Raw genomic sequence first — 12327 nt, 5'->3', positions numbered from 1 at the left:
GGAATCCTTATATATGGTTGGGAAAATAAAAATGAATGGGAGATTTGATCGAAAATCAGCTGTACGAAAATTACTACAGCTGAAAATGATGAATAAATCCCCCATTCGGTGTCATTATGTGAACAAGGGCCACGGGGACTGCAGGGGTGTCCCTCACACCCTTGTTCACTACAATGCCTTCAGGGGATGTGGGGGTGTCCCCCGCTCACTATTAAATAAAGTTGGAAAATAAAAAAAGTGGACCCTGCAGTTCCGGCTCCCATTCACGTAAGTGAAGGGAACTGGCGGTGCAGAGGGATGTAGGAGATGGCGGTTTACAAGGAGGTGTGCTGCCAAGAGGTAGGTAAGGGGAGGGGGAAAGTGGGTTGTCAGAAATGTCAGTGAGAGGGAAAACCAAAAGTTATATTTCGGTCAAATAACATTTTATTTTTTCTCCCTCAGACATTTCACATTCGATGATTTCATGGTAATCCTTTCAGGCACCCCTGCCTGGTATCAGAATGAAGGAAGAACAGAGGGGCAAGACACCCAACAATCGAATTAGCCGATCAAATACACCCATGATTCCACTGCTCTCAATTGAGTCGAACATGCATTACCTGATGCGATCAAACACCTTTTTGGTGTTAAGAGACTAAATCTTGTCAGTGGGACCTGAGGAGGTTGTGATATAATTAAGACGACAATGTACATCGTCCACTTCCGTAGGTGAATCCGGTGTGATCTTGATGGACCAGCGTTGTAAGGACACCCTCTACCCATCGTGTCAGGCATTTATTGTGGAGACACCTTCACGGATCTCTCCAAAGCTTATGAAAGACCACTATAGTCACATCATAAAAAGAAATCAGGATGCAAGTGAGGCCCATAGACAAACTCCGATTTAGGAGGCAACATATATTCGAATTTATAGCACAAATCAATGGGGATCCCATCCTGGTCCGCCACTTTCCCTTAATGAAGGCTCTTAAAGCAGATGTGATTTCTTCAGTCAATATAGGCACGTTCAAGATGCCTAATTGTTAAGGTCAGTTCTATGGAAAGGGAGATATCTTGAACGAATTTCTGTATCTTTGTAACAGAGGCCATAGGAAGTTGGGCATATCATTCCTTGCAAACTAATTCAAACGGCTGATACCTACGTCTGCTTCTGTTTGATGAAGCAGTTTGAAGCTCTTGGTGATGTAATATCTTTTAGTTCACTCCTTAATTGACTTGGTGCTTGGTGTATTTTTGGATCCCCAAGCGTGTAACTTTGATTTCCATCTTGTTTATTTCATGTAAAATGTTGGGACTCCTTGGCTCACAGGAAACTCAATTTGCTAAACAAAGAGAGAAATACAATTCCTACGGAGGCCTTGAGTGCATCACAGCAGGTTTTTATATGAACTTCATGATTACAAGTGGATTTCCAAAACTCCTCTACGGGCTTGCAAATCCCTTCCCCAATTTCTGGACAATCTAGCATTGCAAACCTGGGGCGGTTGCTTTGGAATTTGTGGTCATTCGTGGTTAAAACTATCTGAAATGTGAGTGGGGCACAGTCAGACAATATGATCGTTAGAATGTCAGACGCTACCACCCACGGCAAGACGGACTTGCGGCAAACCACATATCCAATCTAGCATAACTACCATTGGGGCAAGAGTAATATGTGTAATCTGCCTGCAAAGTGTGAAAAGCCCTTTAGACATCAGCATATGTCAGACGTGCTTTAATATCCATTAGGATCTTTGCCACCCTGGAACCTCTGCAGGAGGCAGCTGGTTTTCTGTCCAGCCTTTCTGAGACAATTATGTTTAAATCTTCTCTCATTGGCGTGATCTTAGAAAACTTAACATCATTTTTGTTTTAACTAAGTCTGTAAAAATCCCTGATTTATCTTCCACCTGCCCCATATAAATCCACCATGGTTATGTATTGATTGGCCAGAGCCCCCATTAGTAGGAAATATTGCTCTCTTTGCAAATTAACTGAATATGTCTCGCTATCAAAATTGAGACCCCTCTCTACTTGGCATCATATGGGCCATGAAACCCTTGCCTTATAGATCAGTCTACAGAAGGCATGTTATGTCCACATGAAAGTCCTTGAGCTGATTGAGGAAGCATCCTCGCTTTAAAGTATGACCTATGCCCCTCACTTTATAGGTTATCAAGCAAGGCTCAAGTCGAGGGTGCCCACGGGTGGATGAGTCCACACATTTTTTTGAAAGGGTAGGGTGGACTCAGTGGTTCCATGTAATAATGTCCCTGCAAAAATGTCTCCAGACAAAAATGTCGCCATTTGTTGTGGAAACATTATTACATTGAACATGCAGGCGACACCCCACAACCCCCAAATTCTTTCTTTTTTTTTTTACAAGGGGAGCAGGGGACATCCCCGCAACCCGTCCCCATACATAATGTCGCCAGTGGCTTTTCCCGGCGACATTATGTATGGGGACATTATTACCTGATACCGACTCAGTCGCCCCCAGCAAAATTGGGAAACATTGAGGGCCTCATTACGACCGGGTTAAACGGCGCCGTAAAAGGCTGCGGCGCCGTTCAACCCGTTCCGCCAAATTACGAGGTCCCCTCGCGGGACACGTTAAGCACGCCTGGGAAAACCAGGCGTGCATACCGGGTCCCGCGAGGGGAAGAGGGAGCAAACAACGGGCCATCTCGTAATGACCCGTTGTTTACTCCCTCTCCCATTCAGCCCTATGGGGGCTGAAATGGGAATGGGGATGAATCGTGTCCGTGTCCTCGAGTGAGGAATTACCGGGCCATCCGAACTCGGAATGGTCCGGTAAGTCCTCATTCCGAGGACACGGATGCGGTTTTGCCGGCAGCCATGCCACCAATAGCGGCATGGCTACCGGCATACCTCGTAATGAGGCCCTGAGTGTTTTCTTTGAATTCATGAATTAGCACCAACCTCAGTGCTCGAACCACATTCTTTAGATTCTGTAACTTGATGAAAATTAACATACAACTAAAGGTGATATGTCCATTTTGGTACTGCATGTTCCAGGAAAAACATTGGTATTGGCTCTTGTAGTTTAAAACATGCACACCTTTAAAAGTTTTCAAAAACGCTATTGGAAGAAAATATTCTCTTGGTTTTTGTGTGTGTGCTGGTTTTATGAAAGGCAAATGCCATTCCTCCCGTGCCATTTGGGTGGTCATGCAAAGCCAATTCAATGAATTGTGCAGATTTCACCTTGATATGCTCATTTCTGGCGACGTTGCATCCAATTGCGTTTGTTGATGAGTCCCCCACTTCTTTTTTTAGGACTTGACCCCTGCAGTCTCTTTTTTTTAAGCAACATGTTGCCTGTATAAGGGGTGAGGTGAGGTTCACGTCTTTAGTCAGGACTGGGATGCTGAAGAGTGACTAGGGGGAAATGAATCAGAACACACTTTGCCTGGGCGTGGCGATATTGTAGTGGTGCTGAGAAACTAAGTACTATGCTGTTTGCGTTGTATGCGGGACCGGTGTGTTGCTTGGTTACCTCTGACAACATTTGCGATTGTTGCTGTCCATAGAAAAAACGTACAAGGTACATAGCTTTTGGAAAAGAAAGCAAAACAAGCGAAATGCTGGCACCACATTCTGAAAGTGCACACGAAAAGGCTTTCCTATAGTGAAAGCAAACGTCTTGTGCTTTTAGCATGACTGTTCGTATTCTGTCTTGTGTTAGATGCAGAAAAACGCCACTGTTAAGGTTCAAGGCGTTCAAGAGACTACCCCTTCCTCTCTCTCTAAGCACATTAAATCCCCGGGTCGGAGGGGGGAGGCACCACAGGCTGCAGAGTCGTACTCCATCATGTGCATTTCATGATGCGAACAACAAACAGAATTTGGAAGTGCAGTGTGTTAATCAGATCATCGTTGAAGTACCAACATTGTGACAGTTGCTTGGTGCAAACAGACCTCAGTCCTTTCTCTGTCCATTTAGCAAGTCACTCCGTGATTATTCTCTATAATTCTGTATAATTATTAGTTCACTGCTTCTCTCTCTTATTTGCAGACACTGGTGACATTAGCCTCGTGTTTGCAGGCAAGCCACTGCAAGAAGATGAGGCAACCTTTGATGAAAGTGGAATCCTACCCAAGTCATACATCATCATGGTTCCAATACATGGAGGGCCGCCTCAGACTGCTCTATAGGGCAATAGGCCCATGGCCAAACCAAAAACACTAAATGATGATGTGGGCCCATTTTTGTGGGCAAAGTGGCCCAATTTTTTGGCGAATTTGGGTCAATGTGAGGAGTTAAATCACTCTGTGGCTAGTAGTTTTGACCAGTGTTACTGATTAAATATTCATTAAAATGCACAATTTGCATCACTCTTTATCAAAAAAACTCCCCCTTGGTTACTATTCAAACAGTGTCACAAAAGGAATGAATTTGCCATTTGCAACTGTGGGCCACTTTCTCATGGGTGCCCGAGACACTTTTATGGCCAATCCGACCCTGTGACGGAGGGGGCAGATGCAAAATCCAACTTCAGCCAATGAAGCAGTGGATGGATTCACGTGTGCGATTAGGAGAAGAGCGAGTTCTGAGAATTCCGTCCCCCGAAATAATTAAATGTCTTAAAAACATTACTGCAAGAACATGCTGAAGGCTGAAATGAAAACCATGGAAAACAGATTTAAGGCTGATGACCTGGCATGTAAAATTCACACGAATACGGATAAGTGTGAATCTTAACGCCAAAGAACAGCATGGCTGCCGTAATCAATTAGATGCTTATTCATTCTTTTGGAGGAGTCCAAATGGAGCCCAAATCTGTAAACTCAGTGGTTCAAAGTGATGACGCAGTTCACTACCCCATTGAGTTCTTGAACACTTTAAATACTCGTGGTCTTCCCGAACACAAACTTCTTCTCAAAGTGGGAGCACCTGTGATATTATTGGGGAACCTAAACCCACCTAAGCTCTGTAATGGCACCAAATTGCGCGTGAAAGCTCTCCACAGAAATGTGATTCAGGCTACGTTGCTAACCGGTTCCGGCCAGGGGGAATCCGTTCATCTTATACCTTCAGAATATCCATTTGAATTCAAAAGACTTCAGTTCTCCTTAAAGGTTTGTTTTTCGCAGGACCATCAACAAATCTCAGGGGCAGACTTTAAAGGTAGCAGGGATTGACCCAAGGGAAGACTGCTTCTCGCTTCGGCAGTTTTACGTGGCCTGTTCCAGAGTGAGCTCACCTAACTCTCTGGTAATCCTAGCACCTGTAGGGAGAACCACGAATGTAGTTTACAAAGAAGTACTCAAATATCCTTTTTTTGTAGGTTGCAGAGGCCAAATAAATAATTTTCATTTCTGTGTCTGTCTCTTTGTCTGTTTGTAATTCCAACACAAAACAATTTCTGGACACACATCAATGGAACAACTATCTTTGTTTTGTAGCCTATATGCCCCTGAATAACGTCTGCAAAAAAACATAGTTTATTACGTTAAGACATCAACCTGTAAATTATGTTTCATACAGTTTCAACAAAAACTCATGTGTCTTTTAAAAACAATTGTACCAAATCCCAAAGTCCACATGAGAGAAGACGCAGGCAATAGCTAGTACGTACATACATATATACTTCAGAAGGTTCTTCAGAAAGGAGGAGGGCTTTAATGTTGGATTTAAATAGTTGGAGAGTTGAAGTTCGGAGAGGGAGTGGAAGAGCATTCCAGGGTATTCGATCATTGTAAAATGTGCCAGATACAGCTAATACATTATTAATATTGGAGAGGTTTCTTACCTTTGTGAGAAGTCGGATGTTAGTCTTTGCACCTTTTTCAAGTAGTACCTGAACTGCTTTGACATCTGCTGCTTTAATAGCAAAAAACAGAGGCGGCATGGGTACACTACAGGAGTTGGGGTCCGCGCCTCGACGTAGAAGCAATTCAATTGTGGCCCATTTTTGTCTGTACCTGAAGTCAATTATACATACAACAATTACTACTAATGCAAAGCAGGAAAAAGACATGGTGTAAAACCATTGTAGGATATTTGCAGTTCTGTCTACAGTATCAAAATAAACACTATTTTGTTTATTTAATTTGATGTGTTTGTGAATGGAACGTCTTTTTCACAACCTACCACATTACATTTGACATTTGGGGGTCATCTTACAAGGAAACGTCCATGAAATGTAAGGAATTCAGAGCACCGTCTTGAAAACAGCTTCTGCAATCAATTTAAAAAATCCTACTTAAGACTACAGCTGTAGGATTTTTCAGACTTAGAATTGACTAAGACTTCAGAAGATCAAAAATTGACCAGATCTTTAGTCTCTGTTGCTCTTTTACACGGATGAGTGAAACACATTTGATGCTGATCCTATACAAGCCACTTCCATTTAGTCACTCCCACTATTGTCAACCCGTAACCTGACTCAATCAAGACTTTTGACATGTTCATAAAAAGGAAGAACCCATTTCTAAAGATGAAAACATATATTTCTTCGACGCGATGCATGACTTTTTATGATGGAATGCATTATTTTTTTATGGTGATTTTATAATGTTAAACTACCATTTTTAATTTGCCACTCTTACTATTGGCAATGCCACTCTCACTATTGGCAATTGGCATGTAGCACAGACGAGATAATCAGAGCCATGGGACACAAGATCTAGATTAGAAATTATCTTTATTAAGGTGGCTCTCAATGAGGGTTGAATTGCGTGAAAGAAAAAGCAACTTAAACACAACTTTAATTCAATAGTGGGCTTCTTATCAAACGAGGTGAAAGGCTACTCTGCATAGGCCCCCTTTAGCCTGATTACTACTGGATAACCAGTCTTTGTTCTTAGGTTTGACAGAATGGCACTTCTCATGGAAATCAACAAACAAATGAATCTTTTGAAAAGTCACACTCCAGGCGCGGTTCTCTTCTTCCCAAATGCAACACACAAAGAAACATGAAAGCCTCTTGGGCCTAAACAAAGGAAAGTCCTCCTTCATCCATCAAAATGTTCCTGCAACTTTCTCCAGATCTCTCCCCAGTGCACTCACAGTCACTGGCTCTTTGGGTTCGGTGATGGTAGAGATGTCTATTATTCTCTGAAGGTGGATCTCCCTGTTTTCTCAAGAAATGCTTTGGTGGGTCAGTACCAATCTTCCACCCTGTGTGGCATCAACACTGGACAGTGGAGTGGATGTACCATCAGGCTTTACACCATCACTCTGAAAAGAAAGTTGCTTTGTTGGCTTGTGCCAGGAGGGAAGATGCTGTTCTATGTATTAGAGGTAGCCTCTCAATCACTTGTAAGCTTCACCCATTAGGGACCTAAGCTAACATTCCATGCACTTCTTCTGACCTTCCTCCTCGGCACCCTTTGTGCACATGAGATCACTGTTTCTCCCCTGAAGGGCTAGCTCCGCACTCCTCAAGCACCTCTGTTATGTTGTGCCTTATTCTCATACCTCCTCCCTCCAGTTTCAAACACCCCTTAGGTGTAGGTGCATTACCTCTACCTCCCTGCCAAATGGACAGATGATCCCTTTTTAATCTTTTTTCAACTTTCTCCTTAGCTTCTCCTCTTTTCCCCAACTCTTCAGCTCCTCTTTCCACCTCTTACTTAAATGCTATATTCTCACTTAACTCTTCTGTCCCACCTTTGACAACTTTCTCTGCAGTTGCTGCATGCTCTGTTCATTTTTTCTGCTCCTCCTTTTTACAACCACCTCCTCCTAAAATCTTACTTCTTCCTCCAGTCTCTCAGTTCATCCCTTCAACTCCTCTCTGCCGCATGTCACCACTGCCTCCTCTTATGCTTCACCTTCCACCTCCAGCCTCCCCACCTCCACCAGTTTATCTTTCCTCCGAACATTGCTAAAATCCCTTCTTTTCCTTCTCAATGGTCCCACATTACAGCATTCTTTTTTACCCCTTTTATAGGTCCAGTTTGTGTACCTTTAGGCTGGGCATTCATTAGGGGTGTGCAAGTGTGTATGATTATTGTGGCTACCTAGAAATTGGCTGTCCCGGCAATGCCCCTTAGATTCAGTTGTTCTCATTGTGCAAGAGTGGTTCTACAGTGTTATGTTGACCAAGCCTACAAAGCCCCAGTCCTCCATCTTGGATGGAACACTGCTGTTGTGCATGTGGCATGTGCTAGAAGCTCGGCAGGTGCCGGTGGAGAAGGACAACTGCTTCACAGATGTGTGGTCTCTCTTCTGACCCGGCTCTGCAGTGAGGCATGTTAGTTGTGGCTTATCTCCATATTTGCTATTCTGAGTAATATCAATTTTAACCCACACGGTCTGTCTTAACGAGGCTGCAGATCTCTTGACCACACACTTGTCTCAGGAAACTTTATGAACCACCTTTCTGAAAGGGCCCACATTTCTCTAGGATGCATGTGATGATTATTGCCCCTTGACCGAGACATTTGGCGGACACCACTCACCGGACCTGCATCACAGTGAGGTCAGCGACACTCTTGCCCACCTGGTCACTCTTCCCCATACACCATCAGTCAAGAAGGGGACAGTGTAACATAATCCAGAACAAATTAAACAGTTTTGACACCAAAATGGAGACAAATGTGCTGTGTTTAAGAACAATGTACTTGTATCAGTCAAGAAGAGTCAAATAGCAGAAGCATCAAGCATTATTAAAGTACAAAACTAGGACTGGGGGAACAATAAAGGGTTATACATATTGTAAACAAAAACCATGCATGTAGGAATCTGAAAAGTGATAGAAATGTAAATCATACAGACTCAAATAGAAACTTGGATAATTGGAGGAGGAGCTGATGATTCTGAGGAGGAAAATTGTAATGCCAATCTCTCCACAGACAGTAAAACCCCCATTCTGAGAATCGATGAAGAGAAAGGCCAGGTCATCTGTGTTGGGATGGTAGGGGAGATTCTCTCCAGGACCTACCCCTAGAAATAGGGTTATGCTGGTTGAAGGGAATACGTTCAGACAGTCCTGCCACTCCCACATTTGTGAATCAAGTGGCTGATTCAATCATAGAGTTATCCTTATCACTCCTATCTGTTGCTGACCCATAGTCTATGCAATGTTAGTTATGGAGAGGGTAGAGTAAAACTACAACCCACTTATCCCAGGTTTAGCTCTCTCAGGAGAGACATGGAGGTGCCGGCGCTGGTACTTCAGCAACAGGGTCAGCTAATAGTGCGACTTAAGTGGAGGCTGAATGCACAGACATTTTGCCCTGTGAGTTTCTATGGATTAAGGCTGGGATTGGAATCTTATCGAGATGCAAAAAAGGGAGGTGGAAATGCATGTCTGGGAAAGACTTAAGGCAGCTGCAGACATGGGGGACTCTAGAGCTTTCAGTAAATTAGTCAACACATGCAATAATGGGGTGGGAAAGTCTAATGGAAGTTTTCCTTCAGGGTTTACACTGTGGGGGGCCAGATTCTGGTGAGGAACACAAGACCACCAATTCAGTTTGAAAGAGACAGAAGCTGGACTTTTATTTCATCACCACAGTAAAGCTCCTATGCTGGGTCTTGTGTCAGCAGAACACTTAAGGAATTATAGGACCATATTTTGATGGATTCCAGCAGGTGGTTGATGGAGAGAAGCTCTTCCAGAAGGCTAAGAATATGGCCAAACAGTGTCAGCTTACTTATTAAATGGCCAATCAAGTTACGCTGGAATTCTTGATTGATGCAGCAATCCACGGTTTTGTGGATAACCAAAAATTAGAGAAAGTCCTTTCTGGTGATGGAAAATAACACATGCAACAGCTACCTGTACCCCCCAGGAAACAAGATCGGAACAGCAAACGGATCTGGGGCAAGGAGAAAGAAGAAAAATTAGCAGAGTGACATATATATTGATATTGATATTTTATTTGTATCACGCTCGTACACAAGTTTTTCAGAGTGCGATGAGGCAAGGGTGGGGAACAAGGGAGAAACAAAACCAATGATCTTACTAGGCCCAGTGACATTGAGAGTGCACAAGTGCAGGGGAGAGGGAAAGGGGAACGTGCATGGGTGGGGGGGGAGTAGAAAGGGCTGAGCAAAGGAATAAATAAATACATTGAATAAAAGACAACAAACAGTGGTCGTGCAGCCAGAAAGTGGCAAGTGCTAGATTTAAGGCAACAGAGAGGGTGAGTCTCATAAGTGCAGAAAAAGGGGCACAGTGGGGACTGTAGGGTTAAGGATACAGACCACAGTGCAAGGGATTTCCAGGAGGCAGTGCAGGTGGGTGGCAGGGTGAGCAGGTACCTGGGCCGAAAGTCAGAGAGTAACCAGGTGCACAATGCCGGGGCAGAACAGATCAGCAGGGGAGAGGAGGAGCAAAGGCAGAAGCAAAGAGGAAAGTCTTGAGGTGCTTCTGGAATCGGAAATGGTTCTCCTCAAGTTTCATCGAAGATGTAGTTTGATAAACTTACATTTGACCGTAACGTGAATAATGGAGCTGATGTATAGAACATGATATGTGCTTATTGTTTTCTATGTTTGATTTACATAGATGAGATGAATGTTGCTAGTGTTAAGGGTGGGGATGGTTCATTATGGCAAATAGGTCTTTCGGCCAGCGGCAGATTGTTCCCATATCTGCTGCCAGGTTCATTAACCTTCACAATTGTTGAATTAGTACTGGGCAAAGCTCAAAATGGTAGAAATGTAGTGCACATTTGTAAAATACGAGCCTTCATTACTGAGACAATCAATGGCCAGAAGATGGAAGAGCGGCTCGGCGTATCAACATTTTCAACCAGGATGCAACACAAAGGGGTGTTGGGTGCAGTAGAGGAGCACCGCTCCCAACCACTCCCGCCCACTTCAACCACTGACCGCGGGTCAGATGAGTGCAGGCAACTGCAGAAAAGACAGCCATTCATCGGCCGCACGTGTTGGATAGAAGTCGAAAGAGAAGAAGCTGGGTAGGGAGCACAAAGGAATCCCTTCAAATGTCACACATTGTATGACCATCTGACAAGATCTGCCTCTAGAATTAATCTTGGTGTGGGGTTAGGACCTGGACCAGTATGGCTTCATTGTCTGGAGGCAACCTGATTACCTCACTGACAAAACAATTAGGTGTAATCAATGGATATAGTGAGAAAGGATTGTGGAACATTTTCAGGCCTGCATGAACTATAAGCGTGGAGGTGATTAATACTGTCTTGGGTGCAAGTCATGTAAAAGAGGCTCACTATGGCTACATTTAATCAACTAATCATAGACTGTTGTTACAAGTCTTATGAAAGATCAATGTGGCAGAGGTGAGGGCCTGTTGACAGCATCTGAGGATACATTGGCCAGGATCTGGGTTGTTTCTATATTGAGGTATTGCCTGTACTTTCCTATGGCTTTGAGGTATAATGCAGTGAGATGCATGTACAGTATTATCCATATGGCATTGTGGTTAGGATGATGATGTTAGGTACCTGAGATGAGCCAGGTTGGGTCTCAAGGTTACTGTTAGTGCTTAATTTGCGGGGGTGTTTCCCAGGGCTCAGCCCTGGCACTTATTCTTGAGCAGCAGCCATTATTTTCCCAGACTCAGTTTAATACTGATGTGCTGTTTTAACAACTGTATTATAGGCTACAAAGCCATGGGATAAGACGTGCTTCCTGAGGTGCTCCTGCTGATCCTGGATTGATCTGTGCGGAAGCCCTACTATAAGCTGCCAATGAGAAACATGATTGAATATGGTGCCTTATGAAACTATACTGCAGATAAGGAGAGCGTTATGGACAGATTGCCATAAGGATGTAGAAGAAAATCACCTAGGAAGTGTTCAGCCATATGCAGATGAGTGGAAAAAGATGGCGGCTGCCACAAATAAAGAGATCTGATGCAGAGATACGGGACTTCGGTATGCCCACAACAGACAGACATGCTGAATGAAGACCAGAGCTAAAAGGTAGACACCGAAGACCAGGGGAAGGAGCGAAGCCCCTCGGTGCCATACAGCCTTCGTAGTGGGAGAAGCTGAAAGCAGAGCGAGCGGAAAGGCAATCCTGGAGAGGGCCAGTGGGTGCCAGACCCTAAGGGATCCGCCTCGTGAGAAGCGCAAATGCAGCGAATGCCCCCTCCCCGAGCGGAGCTGCAGATGAGTCGTGCGTCTGTCAAGTGATCGACGCTCAGCTCTGTACAGAGCAGGCTCACAGTGACCAGCGTATACAATGTAGCAGAGCGCCGACAGCTCTGAACTGAAAAGACACGTCGAGCCAACATGAACATTCTCACTGGGAAAGGTAATGTGGCCATAGGATTAATACAGAGCCATTTATTGCAGCTGCTGACAGAGCAGGCTATGCACACGCGGTTTGGAAGATCACTGCGTAGACCGCACAAGCTTCAACAAAGGACATAACTATAC

General features: G+C 44.1%; 1 protein-coding gene across 1 annotated transcript in view; it reads right to left on the bottom strand.

Moving 5' to 3' along the window:
• Positions 1 to 12327, bottom strand: part of ANKMY1 (ankyrin repeat and MYND domain containing 1) — a 674408-nt gene that overhangs the window by 347127 nt on the left and 314954 nt on the right. Inside the window, exon 8 of the mRNA XM_069618246.1 lies at positions 5757 to 5928. Coding sequence (XP_069474347.1) covers positions 5757 to 5928 — 172 coding nt within the window. The remainder of the gene's footprint in view (positions 1 to 5756; positions 5929 to 12327) is intronic.

This window comes from Ambystoma mexicanum, chromosome 10, assembly GCF_040938575.1.
Source record: "Ambystoma mexicanum isolate Mex_15411 chromosome 10, UKY_AmexF1_1, whole genome shotgun sequence".
Classification (NCBI taxonomy): Eukaryota; Metazoa; Chordata; class Amphibia; order Caudata; family Ambystomatidae; genus Ambystoma; species Ambystoma mexicanum.
Note: the sequence above shows the minus strand (reverse complement) of the source record. Positions and strands in the feature narration are given on the sequence as shown.